Source organism: Grampus griseus, assembly GCF_964374135.1.
Source record: "Grampus griseus genome assembly, chromosome: 20".
Classification (NCBI taxonomy): Eukaryota; Metazoa; Chordata; class Mammalia; order Artiodactyla; family Delphinidae; genus Grampus; species Grampus griseus.
This window is the reverse complement of record NC_139014.1, coordinates 6,596,895-6,609,815: the sequence shown is the minus strand read 5'-3', so window position 1 is coordinate 6,609,815 and position 12,921 is coordinate 6,596,895. Positions and strand designations below refer to the sequence as shown.

General features: G+C 61.1%; 1 protein-coding gene across 2 annotated transcripts in view; it reads right to left on the bottom strand.

Annotated features, from left to right (window-relative positions):
- Positions 1-4,787: 4,787 nt before the first annotated feature.
- The window catches only part of TMEM104 (transmembrane protein 104), a gene marked incomplete at its 3' end in the record, with an annotated part of 55,884 nt that continues 47,750 nt past the window's right edge, over positions 4,788-12,921 (bottom strand). For both annotated transcript variants that reach the window (XM_082679950.1, XM_082679951.1), the window contains exon 10: positions 4,788-5,548. In XM_082679950.1, coding sequence (XP_082536076.1) covers positions 4,788-5,548 — 761 coding nt within the window. The remainder of the gene's footprint in view (positions 5,549-12,921) is intronic.

Here is a 12,921-nt window from a genome sequence, read left to right as displayed (position 1 = left end):
AGGGAGGGGGCTGGGGAGGGCAGTGCTGGATGCCAGTACCACGTGTGGCCACGGCCCAGTGCCCTTACCCACATGGCTCCTTGTTGGCTCCCAGCAGGCTGGGTCCCCTCTCCAGTCTCCAAATATTCTACTGCTGGGGCTGGAGCCATGAAAACTGGAAGTTTTTTTGTTTAGTTTTAGGGGTGAGAGCCGCTGAAATGGTAGAGTGGCGGAAATTGCCAATACCCCTCCGTTCCTGGCTGGAGGGCCTGACAACCGCAAGAATGTGTGCCCCCCCAGCCCATTATAGTCAATTTCACATTCTCTGCCCCATGGATTTTCACGGATCCAGGTCCAGGATGGGGGGGGGGCGCTCAAAAACAGGTTGTGAGTGTGAGTCTAAGGGGGGTGCTAGAGGCCAGTGCCGCGGAAGGGAGCTTGACCTTGGTTGCAGCCACTGGAGGTGAGAGGGTTAACCGCTGGCCACCAGCCCCTGGACCTGAGCTCCCTGGGTCAGGGTCTGTGCGCAGCGCTGGGCGGAAGGCTGCAGCAGGTGACGCCTGGAGGAGTTGCGAGGGCCAGGCTGCTCTCTGCTCGCTCCCCAAGATCATTAATAACCAAGAACTGGAAAGATAATTAAGAACCACATGTGGAGCTGAGCCTGCTTCTGACTGGCTCTGACGAGGGGCCAATCCTGCTCCTGGGGCCGGGCTCCTGGCCGCCTTGCTCCTTCTCTAAGAATGTATTCTGAGGAGAAGTGAGTCCCATGGGGAGTGGGGGCAGGAAGGATGCTTCCTGCCCCTCTGCGGGAGGACCGAGGAAGGGTCCTGCATTATCAAGGGGAGGACAGAAAGCCTGGCAGGGGAGGAGGGAGCCAGCTGTGTGGGAGAGTGAAGCCACAGATGTTCAGTCATCACACACAAGGGCGTGACAGTGTAGCACAGCCAGCTGAACCCAGACACCAGACACCCAAATGCTGGGTTTTTTTTTGTGGGACACAGGGAGAGGCCTTTGGTCACATCTCAGCAGTAGAAATTCCTACTGTCTTTCCCCGTTCCCTCCTGCTGCTGCCATCGCTGTGTTTCTTCCTCTGTCTTTACTGAGTTCATGGTCCACACCACCCGTGTGTGGGGAGGGGGCACGATGCCCTCACTTACAATACTTGAGCTTCAGTCTTGGCTCCAAAACTCCCCAGCCTGGCCTGAGTCTGGCTCTGTGACGGAGGAAGGCTGTCCTTCAGTTTCCTGGGCGTGTTGGGGAACCAGAGACCACCCCCTCCCCAAAGCCCTAAAGAATTCAAGTCCATTTCCCGCTTCTGAACTGTGGCAGGCAGTTGCTAAGAAGAAGCCACTTGACTCATCAGGAGGCTATGAAACCGGTTAGGTGCGTGAGGACCCAAACCAGGGGTCTTCAACCAGTCTAGAGGTATGTGGTACACGTGCAGTATGGCTGGCAAGGGACAAGGGAGCTGGGCATCAGTACCTGAGAGCTTTATTGAACACTTCTGTGTCAGGTACTCAGGACTTTAGCCCCATACAGGTCAGTGATGCAGGTGCTATCCTCCCCATGTTACAAAGGACAGGAGGAGAGAGCACGGGGTTTGCTGCCTGCAAGTGGCAAGTCCGACTTCTCGGTCTACGCTCTTAACCCGCGAGTTATGCCACCAAGGTCCACGTGGAAACTGCCCAGCACTGTGCCCGCATACACCAGGCACTAGTAGATGTCACTTTCCCCTTTCTCCAATCGACACCATGAGCCCCAGGCCCCGGGGAGAAGGGATCGTGAAGCTCCCTCGTGCAGCTCTGGATGCTGGTTGCGCAAGAGCCGGGTGTCAGCCCTGATCAGGGATCCGGTCCCTAGACAGGCACGGCCTCAGCCTTCGCTGGCTCAGTGTCACACACAACCAGGCTCTTCCCCTGGGCTGGTTCCCCATGAGGTAGGGGCAGCCCCTGCCCCACCCCCACTCTGACTGTAGCCTCTTCCCATTGCTGAGGCCGCTCCTGGCCCCCATCTGGCGGGAACAGGTGTGTGTCTGAGGGCCTGGCGAGGTGCCCGCTGCCCACCTCCCACCACTCGGCAGTGCCTCCCGGCCTGTCACCCGCCATCTGTCCCATCCATAAGCCCGCAGTCATCTCTCTGGCCTCAGGTGAGGGAACAGCCAGGAGCCGCTGGCGCGATGGCACGAGGCTCCAGTGCCTCGGCAGGGAACGAGACAGAGAAGGCTGCCTCCCACCTTGAACTGGCCTGCCCTCGGGGCCAGTCTGGGTCAGTGCGGGTGAATGGCGTCGGGTGGAGCCTGCTGAGTTTATGTTCTCCTCCACAGCAACACTTGTAACTGGGCCAGGTTGGGCTGGCATCCTCTTCTGGCTTCCCCACCATAGATCACAGGGCCCATCGGTAGAACGGAAACCATGACCCAACTGGCCCACCTCCACAAGCTGATGTAAAAACTCACAGGCGAATGTGCTGCATGGGCAAGGTGAACAAGCCTCACCTGGGAACGTCTAGCTGTCAGGGTCCCCGCGCCCCCTCCCTCAGGCCATCAGCAGTAGAGAGGAAGCTGACCCCATCTGACCTCTAGCACGACAGACAGCAGGCAAACACCAAGGAGCAAAGGAACCCAGTGACGTGGTCACCTCCGGCCAATTCCTTCTAGGACTGTGGTTGCCCAGCTCGGAGGTGGAGGGGAATGCAGCCATCCGGCTCCACTGCTGTGTGGGCCCATACTGCCCCATAAATCAAACTGGCTTTACCACGCTAGTAAATTTCTGTCCAAAATTTGGATTGGAACCTGAGGCGGCGGGATGATTTAATTTGCTTTGTCCTTAAGCAAGAGGGAATGTAATTACAGAAGGGTAAGTACAGATGTTTTAATTTTCAGCAAACATTCCGGCAGCTTCGGGCGGGGGTCCGTGCCACGGGGATCCGTGCCACGGGGGGCGGAGCCTCGTGGAGGCCCCCCCCCAGCCCCGCCCACCCCGCAAGGCCTCCTGGGAAGCAGCCACGATGGCAAATGCGGAAGAGGCGTCCTTCTTTCACGAGGGTGGAAAAATAACAATACGCCGGATGAGCTGTGAGAACTGAAGATGTGCGGCAAAAGAGAGACAGCAGATCGCGGCCGATTATGACACGGGACTCTCACAGGCCGGGGCTGCCAGGGGGCCATAGGGGAGGGCTGGGGCTGCCTGCGGACTCCCCGTGTTCTTGCAAATCCCATGTCCCCCTGCCCTGAGACCACCGTGGGCCCCAGGAGACCTGGCGTCCTCGCTCTGTCCAAAGTTCGATGACGGTGAGATGCAGGGGGGAGGCTGCAAGGGGTTCCCTGGAGAGCGGAGCAAGGCACTGAAATCAGCGGAGGGAGGGGGAAGGGCCGAGACCCCACCCCAGAGGCTGCTCCTGGCCCAGCTGCTGTGGGCTCCAGGACAAGTGGGCTTAGGCCCAGGGCCGGGGCCACACGAGGGAGGGTCAGGAGGAGCCTCCAGGCCCTGACGCAGGAGAAGGCACATTGAAAATGCAGAGTTCTTTAGGGTCGCATGTGTCTCCGAGGAAGGTGGCCCAGCAGGTGCATGCACGATTGTTGGGGGGGAGGGGAGCACGTGGAGCTGGTGACGTGCCCGGGAACCTGGCTCTCCTTCCATGGGAATGGTGGCCGGGGCCCCGTCTCACCCCACAGCGCCCAAGGGACATGGAGAGCGTGGACGCTGAGCGCGCACAGCTCGGCTCCAAAGGGAGCCGCCGTTAGTGCTGGAGCGGGGGCAGGGCCGGGCGCTCCCGCAGCTGCGCTTTACTCAGAAGGAAATGTAGATGGTTAGGGTTTTGCTAGAGTCTGTGTATGGGTTCTAAGGGTTTTTTCTGTAAGGTAAGAGCTTCTGCTCCATGTGCTGGGGGGCAGGCCCGACCTCTCTCACAGGGTGGGAACTACGGGCTCCATGCCCGGGGTGCTCCCAGGCCACTGTGGTGACAGCTGGGGGTAGCTCCCCTCTGGTGGCCCTTGTACGCTGCTCCCCCCCGCCCCCCCCGCAGGAAGCCCGAGGCTCCCTTTCAGGGGTCGAGAGCTCTGGGCTTTAAACCCCGTGCGTGGGCTGCTGTGCCCGTGCGGAAAGGCTGCTCCCACCCGCTGCTCCGGAGTCATCATGGGCTCCGAAGCCCAGGACAGGAGCTGGCGCCCACAGCAGGGCCCTCCCAGCTCTGGTCTGGGGACCCTGGTGCCAAGTAGCACTTATGGTCCTTGTTGTCAGCGGGCCAGGCACTCCCCTAGGAGAGGCACTCGGCACCTCCAGGCCCGGTGGGAAGGTGAGCGCTGCCAGGCCCAGTGGAGAGGAGGGGTAGGGCCTGGGGTTGCCCTAATGGAGATTTCCCAGACAAGGATGCGGGAGGGACTGGGAGAGCGGGGTAAGGGGTGGGGGGGACACGTGTCTGGCATAAATAGTGGCAGTGCCAGCACTGCGTCTCCACCCTTCCGGGGGAAGAGCCCGCCCTGGTGGTGGAGTGTGTGAAAGCAGAGGGCTCTATCCCAGTAACCAGTCCTAGAATCTAGGAGCAGCCGTGTGCCCGGTTGTGGGACTCGGCTGGCTGGGGGCAGCCCCAGCAGGAGGACCTGGAGGAGGGTGACCCCGGCAAGTGAGGCGAGGTGCAGACTGTGCGGAATCCTGGGTGGGGGAGCCCCCCAGCTGGAGGCGTGGAGGGTACCCTCCAAGAGCCCGGGCCTTGCCTGCCCCACGGACACCTGGGAGGCAACTAGCCCTTGGCTCTGCCAGCGGGGAGGGCGGGGGGGCCCCACCCCTCTCGTCACCAGACTTGTCCTGCCATCAGAGCTTAGTCTCGCTGAGGACGATGTTGGCGGTGACAAAGAAGAAGCAGGAGAAAGCCCAGAGCAGCACAAAGCCCACCCAGAAGGTGCGGCGGAAAGGGGACCCGTGCTTGTTGACGGTCCCGTAGCCGAAGGCCAGCTGGGTGTCCTTGCGGCAGAGGTACACCAAGAAGGCGGGGATGACGTACTGGATGCCCGTGCCCGCGTAGGCCCCCGTGATGCCCACCAGGGACTCCAGGTCGTGTGTGCAGAAGGCCACCAGCACAGGGGGCAGCAGGGTGATGGTGGGGAACACCACGTGGTCCACCACCCAGGGGTATGTGCCCCCCTCTCGGTGGAAAAGCGTCTTCCAGTTGTTGCGCAGGGTCACGGCGATGATGGGGAAGTTGGTGCTGATGGTGAAGACGGGGAAGAGGCCCAGGAAGAAGCGCACGGCGGCCAGGCCCACGACGTCGCAGCGCGCAAAGTTGAGGGTGTACATGTCCAGGAGGCTGTCACCGCGGAAGCAGAAGATGGCGGTGAAGGAGAGAAGGCCGTAGAAAGCCAGGATCAGCACGTAGTCCAGGAAGACCAGGCGTGTGAGGTGGCGCTTGGAGGAGATGGGGGTGATGAGGGACGGCAGGGAGTGCTGGCTCATGAAGGAGTAGATGCACACGCCGAACAGGTTCCGGACGCCGGAGAAGTCGGCCAGCGGCGGGCGCCCCTCCCCACGCCCATGCGCGATGCGCACCAGGGCCAGCACGATCATGATGGCGAAAGCTGGAAACAGGACGGGAGTGAGCCAGGGAAGGAGGGGCAGCCCTACCTGGGCCAGCCTCTGGTCTGGGGGCGCCTGCCGAGGGACCCGAGCCCCATGAAGAGAACCTGCGGGTTCTGCTAGAGTCTGTGGATGGGTTCTAAGGGTTAAATTCCTGTGGCCGTGAGGGTCACACTCTGGGGCAGGTCAGTAGTGGCCGCTGCTGCTGGGGACATGCCGTGCACGCCCCACGCCAGCAGGTGAGGGAAGGTGTCTGGGGGTGAGGGCCGGGCATGATGGGGGCTGCGCGGGGAGATGGGCAGTGGAGCCCCCTGCTGTCTTCTCAGAGGAGCGCAGGCTCCTGGCCAGGCGCTTCCCAGCTCCCTTCCCGGCCCCAGGGGTCTGGGGGTTGGGGGGCTTCCTGCCAGCTTCCTGACTCTCCTTTGGTTTCAAGAATGTGTGTCTGAGGAGCAGGGGCGGAGGCACGGAGCACTTGGGAGGAGGTGTCCTCCTGGGCCAGGGCATCTGCCAGGGACAGCTAAGGGGCGGCAGTGAAGAGTGCGGGCAGCCCTGAGCGGAGGCAGGCACCCAGGGGCCAACACCGGGAAGGAAGGTACCTGGGCTCACTCGAGGGAAGAAATGGCACCAAAGCTCAAGGATCGTGGGAGCTGAGTCCAAGGCTGGAGGCCAAGGGCATGTGGCTCTGTTCTCCTGGGCCTGGTGGCACAGGTAGGAGGCACAGAAGTACAGGGAGTAACTCTGAGCTGGCTTTGCTGCAGAAGCGGTAGGGGACCCACGATCTATCTGTTCAGAGCAAAGAGAGCTCCAGGCCGGCTGCACCTCTTACAGCGGCCCTCCTGTGGGTCTCATGCCCAGAGCCGGGCTTCCCAGCCGCTGCTCCCAGCAGACAGACATACTTCCAGATCCAGCAGCCTCTCTCTGAGTCTCTGGCTTCTTGCATCTGTTATCCAGATCTCCCAGAACTGCCACCCTTAGCCACTCGGCACACGCAGGGACCACCGGTGTCCCTGTCTCCAGTGTTGGAGTCCATAAACCGCTGCTGTCTCTGTTCAGACCAGACCTGACAGCCCCTCCAGCCCGGGCCCCCATCGCTCAGGTAAAGCCTACGATGACACCTGACATTTCTCAGGGAGTGACGCAGGCGAGCGTGAAGGAACAGTGGCTGAAGAGACTGCCTGCCAGCCCACGGGAAGCTCAGGGCTCCTCCCGAGTGGGAGGCTGGGGGTCTCCCCACTGTCCCCTCGGGCCACGTCATGCCCTCCCCGCTCCCTGGAAGGAAGAGGCCTTTCTTCCAGGATTCACGGGAAGCCAGACCAATGTTTTCCCATAATGACACTCGGAAGTGGGCTCAACGGAAATGTCATCTGTTACTTTTCATCAGAGCTGCTGACACTGCTGGGGACAGGATCGGGGGAGGGGAGCCAGGGAACAGGCCTGTGAAAATTGCCAATAAAGACGATGATTTGTTTCTGGTGCTCTCATCCGACTCCGGCCCTGCCGCTCCTGATTCCGAGGGCCCCACGACTGAGGGGCGTCACAAATCCCACCAGCTGTGGTCAGTCAAGGGGCAAGCGGTGACCCAGTCCCTCCCAGAGGAGCTGCCTCTGGCTGAACCCTCTCGGGCCTGGGACAGGACACCCCGTGAGGGCCTCGCTGTTTCCTCGGGGACACTCAGGACCCCGGCAGTCTGGCTCGTCACATTTCTCAGGGTGGGTGCAGGAGGGGTGTGCGGGCCAGAGATCTGTGTGCCAGAACCGCACCCAGGAAGTGCACTGGGGCAGGGTGTGAGGGCAGCACCCAGGGGAGACGGTGGACGGGGTGGAGGCGGAGTCCCCCGTGTGCCAGGCAGTCTGTCTTGGGCCGGAAAGGGTTACGAAGCAGAGCTGAGCGGGTGGGCCGCCTGCCGATTAGCTGTTCACGAGGCTGCAGCTGACACCTCCGCCAGCAGAGCTGGGCCACCAGGGCCGGGGCAAAGGGGGCAGCTGCTGTAAGACAAGAGCTCAATCCTGTCGTGCCACTAGCGGAGCGTCCCCCGGTGACCCGGCGCTACTCCTGGCCCAGGCCGAGGCCAGCGCGGACTGGCAAAGAGGCAAGTGGGGAAATCCTGTCTGTTGCTCGGCCGCGGGGCCCCGGGTCTGGTGGGCGTGGAGGAGGCAGGGAGAAGTTGGCTGTTGGGACATGAGCTCATCACTGCTGCCTGCAGCTGGGATGCTGGCTGAGCTGATGCTTCTCTACTCATCGCCTCAGCCCTACATCTCCAAGAGGCCGTAAGGAACGCAGGCAGAAACTGGCTCGCTGACTTCAAGGCGAGCTGTCTGGCCAGCCCTGACCGGCAGCTCTGACCTTGAGGGAGGGGTCCTGGCGCCAGGGCTGCCCGGCCCTACCCTCTGGACCACAGTCCTCTGCTCCCGGCCCTTCCCTCCACGCATTGCCGGGGAAGCAGAGTTCAACAGCCATCTCCTAGACTGATCGTCCCGTCCCCGGGAGGTAGCTGCTCCAAAAACTCATTAGGTCTGATGATAAATCAAGACGAAATGAGGATGACAGGTTGTGAGCGACAAACGCGGCCAGGAAGTTCGGCGGGGAGCAGGGCTCTCAGTGCACACAGGATGCCCAGGGCTCGGGCGCGGCCACTGGCAGCTCGCGCCACCTGGTCGTGGCCGTGTGGGAGGCGGGGGTGGCCGCTTGGGAGAGGGGGACAGGGCGCGAGCGGTCCTGACGTCTGGGTGAGCAGGCCTCACGGTTCCCCGAGGGCAGGGCGGGCTGAGCTTCTCTCTGAGCCTCACGGGCTGTGCTCAGGGAGCCCACGTGACGGACAGGGTAGCAGTCCGCATCCACCCGCATCCTGCACAGGAGTCATGCTCCAAGGGGTGAGGAGGTGCAGCGAGCTGCCGGGGAGGATGCTGTGGGGGGAGAGGGGAGGGCCTGACACATGTCACACGAGGAGTGGCTGACGGCCTCGGAAGATGCAGCTGCCAGGTGACGTGGGGGATCAGGAGACCTCTTTTTTAATATCTGCGGTAAGAGCCCACGTAAGAACAGCTGCGCTTGTTTTGTGTGGCTCAAGGGGCTCACCAGGACCACTCATTCATTCGCTCATTCGTTCATTCAGCAAGGATGTACTGAGCCCACCGTGCAGATACTATTCTGGGCATCTGGGGATGGCGCTCTGAGCCAGCAGTTACGGTCCTGCAGGCAGTAAAACCCAGTCCAGGGGGCCACCGGGTGGAACTTACAGGACACAAATTACTACCACAGAAAGAACTGCCTAACAGCCACATGAGCTGCGGAGGGGCAGGGGGGCAGATGGGGAGATCCCTGTCTCGGGACGTCCAAGCCCAGGGAAGAAGACCTGGGGGTCACAGGGGAACCGGGCGCCAGAGCCAACTTGGAAGAACCTGTCTGCTGTCCCCCTCGCGGCGCAGGAGGGAAGGAGCAGCCCGATGAGGGTGGCGACAGGGGGTCGGGGCCCCGGGATTTCACCGCTTCCGCCCAGCATATCGACCCACCTGGAGCTGCTCTCCGCTCTCCCCACATGCGCTGCCTTGGGAGGGAGGGAGGGAGACAGGAGGGGAGGCAAGTCCTAATCTCGGTACAAATCCTGAGCCCTGAGGGCACTGCTTAGAGGAGACATCTTTCCCCCTCCTTTTCTGAGGAGGTCAGGTTAAAAGGAAAATCTACACCAGGAACGGCCCTCCAGCACAGGCACGTCCGGGGTGACAGTATCAGGATGGTGGCAGGTCAGTGGGGTCATGTCAGTACTAGCTTTCTGTCCTGGGGGCGTCAGCAGCCTCAAGGATGGAGGTCAAGGTCATATTTTATGTCAAGATGCATTCTCACGACATTTAACGAGTCATGCCTGAGTTCCCTTGCGTGGTCAGAGGAGAAGCACCGCTGTCCACGGAGGCCCCCTGCTCCTCCCCCCTTCTTTGTGAGCTGGAGTCAGATGAGGAGCCCCAGCTGGGAGCTGTCTTGCCTCACGGCTGTCTGTCTATCTGACCTCAGAGCCTCTCTCCTCTGCAGAGAGTTGGGCCGCTGAGCCGACACCCTCTGAACTCCTGCCAAAGGGTAAAGGTGGTCCAGACTTGTAAGGGGATGAGAGTGGAAAGACAGACGACCGCGAATCTGGACTGCTTCGGCCTCTCCTGTTTCCTCCCTTTGCTCTCCCGGACCCCCTCCACCCTGGGGCCTCGGCTGCATAAAGAGGTGAACTGGCCCAGACCTCACAGGAGTCGGAGCTGACTCGTTCTTGGGGCCAAGTGGAGATGGGCAGGGGTCTGAGGTCTGGGTCCGGGGCTCTGGGAGTCCAACCAGTGACCCCAGTATGCCTGTCTTGGGGCTGTGGGTTAAGGCAGAGATCGGAGTGGTCAGAAGCCAGTTCCAGCCTTCGTGCACTGGAACCCAGCCCTGGGTGGGTTGCGCTGGCGCTGGAGAGGGGAGAGTTCCTTCCGGGCCTCTGCCTTGGCCTCTGGGCTGTGGTGGGGCTCTCCCAAGCACTTGGAGTGGCGGTGAGGCTATGCAGAGCTCCGCCTTCCTTACAGAATTCTGGGGTCGGTGTGGGGCTGGCATGAGCCGGGCCACCTGCCTGAGCATCACGGGAGTTGGGGAGCTCGGGCCAAGACTCTCCCTGCCCGGAGGAGGGCAGGGCAGAGCTCTCCCAGGAGCCCCCTGCCCCGCGCCCCCCATTAGGCTGTCACGCTGACACTGTGATGATGGGACACGGGATCCCTCATGCTGGTTTTACCATTCCGCTCCTTCTCCAAGACTGGCTTTGCAATTATGCATGGGCTACCTCTGGGCATGCTGAGTGCCTCTGAGGGCCCTCCTAGCAGGGGGCAGTAAAACCCTCGAGCTCTGAAAGAGAAGCACGTGCGGCTGTGCTGTCCACCAGGGCAGCCATGAGCCACGTGAGGCTCCAGAGTGCCTGAATGCGGCCGGCCCAAAGCGAGCCTTGCTGAAGTCTAAAACGCACACCGGATTTCAGAGACTCAGCGTGAAAAAGGAAGGTAACCCAGCTCACTCATCATTTTCTCATATTGGTTCCATGTTGAAAAGGTATTTCTGATATCTTAGGTTGGATAAGCATATTATTAAAATTAATTAAATGTTCAGACGTGACTGCCACAAAATTGAAAAGTCCCCAGTTGGCTCGCATTATATTTTGATGGGGCAACGTGGGTTTACTGTGACCGTGTGCTCCGTGGCGGTGTGTGAGGGAAGCACCTGACCTGTTGGGAATCAGAAAGCTCTCTGCCCCCTGCCCCCAACCTTGGCCCAGGTCTCCTCACTGTAACCCTCGGTCACCTGCCCTGATTTGCATGAGACACTTGAAACCTAGGCCCGAGGTGTGATACTGGACCAGTCTTTAAAAAGCTAAAGGGAAAATAGGCTATCAGTTCCCCGGGCTGTGCCCACCAGGGCGACCTGCCCTACAGAGGGAAGGCACTGCTGGGTGGGGCTGGGCAAGTGGCCTATGGTCCTGGGTCATCGAGTCAGAGGGACATTCTGGTGGGAGCTCGAGCTGGAACAGAGCTTCTCTGGAACACAGGAGGGCTCTGCCCAGTGGCCCGTGCCCGGCCCTGACCCCTGCTGTGTCCTCTGCAGGCCCTGGAAGGAACACAGCTGTCACGGAGGAGGGGGACACATGTTCACTAAGGCCAGATCCCTCATCCTTAATCCCTGAGGGCCCCGGAGCACACATATATGTGAAGCTGTGATTAACAGCCAACGGCGAAGCTGACGGACTCCTCCCAGTGGAGCCCCGGGCCCTCCCCACAAGCCAGCCCCGCAGCATGCCTCGCCTGGGTGGGCCTGCCTCCTGGGGAGCCGCCTGACCCCCTGAGCTCTGGACCGGCCCTGATGCTGACCCCAGACACCTTGCTGTTTTCGCAGCCCTGTAGGTGGCTCTGCTCTGACACGTGCGAGGTGAGGCCACCTGTCAAGGCGGCTGTCAGGAGGACGGCGCTCTCTTCTCCAAGAAGGGGCTCAACATGCCAGGGGTGATGCTAATGAATGGCCGTGGTGCCCATCCCGGCTCGGGCACTGGCGCTCCAGGCTGGGAGCTGGATCCGGGGGAGGATCCGGCACCAGCTTCCCTCTTCACCACCGCACTGTCCTCAGAGGCGCTGGGGCATGCATGTGTCTCTCCTTAGGCTGGGTCATCAGAGCTGGGCCAGGGCCTCCCGAGATTCAGGAGAGCTGGGAGGAACCGACAGGGTAACGTCAGCCTGAGCTGAGAACCACTGAAGACCAAGCAGTTGCTCGGCCCTAGAAGTGGGCGCAGGCGGCTGTGTAACCATTCCTTAAAGAACAGGACCGACTGTGAACAGAGAGCCATTGGGCAGGCCCACAAGACCCACAGGCCAGGGGTGTGAGTGGCAGCCCACCTCGTGAAGCTCTAACGCCTTGGAAAGAGCAGGAGAGAGGGAGAGAGGTGGCCGCTGCCCTTCTTCTAAACAAGCTTAAGTTCTCAAGTTACTCTGGGCTCAACTCCTGATTCTGCCACCGAACTGTGTGATCCCGGGGCAGTCACTTAACTTCTCAGTGCCCCTGTTCCGTCACCTTTAAAAAGGGGGATGCTCGTGGGTGCTGGGAGGATGGAATAAGCTAGTACAATAAAGAACAGGGGCAGGGCCTGGCCCACAGCAGTCGCTCAGAAACGCGTCAGTCCCTTTTCTTGTCGCAAAAACCTGACTTCCCACCCGGAAACCCCAGGCAAGCAGGAAAACTTGTCAATACCGAGTTCTCCCCTAATTCTCCTTTTGCTCCAAGGAGGGTACTGGGGTCATCCTCGTGACCCCAGCCGGGTGGAGCCGCAGCCATGACCCTTCCCTGCTGAGCGTCTCTGGCCCAGGGGTCAGCTAGTCTTTGGGGCTCTGGGGGTCAGGAGGACCCCGGGCAGGCTGCTCATATCTGCTCTGTGAATCAGAGACACCTCCTCTCCCTCCACTGAAGGCCACACAAGGCTAAGCCGTCCCCTCCACCTGTCATCTGGGGGGAGTCGGCACGTGCTCTCTGTAGGCGGCTGGGCGAGACCGGAAAGGAATTCTGTTCGGGTTCTTTGGTGCTCACGTTCACCCATCCTTCTTCTGTCATCACCCTCCCACCTGAGCACAGGCTGTGGTCGGGGTGGGGCCTCCTTTCATGCTCCGAGAAGACAGGACACACTCCATCTCTGGCTGGGAGGGGCTCCCTCTGGGGAGACGGGGAAGCTCCCCGTGCAGATGCACTCGGCTCCAGAAGCATCTTGGCCCTGGGTCGCATTTCACGTCAGGTCGATGAGCAATTCGGTAGCAATTCTGTGATTGCTACCCTTGCAAAAAAAGTCACCTGGGTTTCCACCGAAGGGAGGGAATTTAAAGCCAATCGGACTACC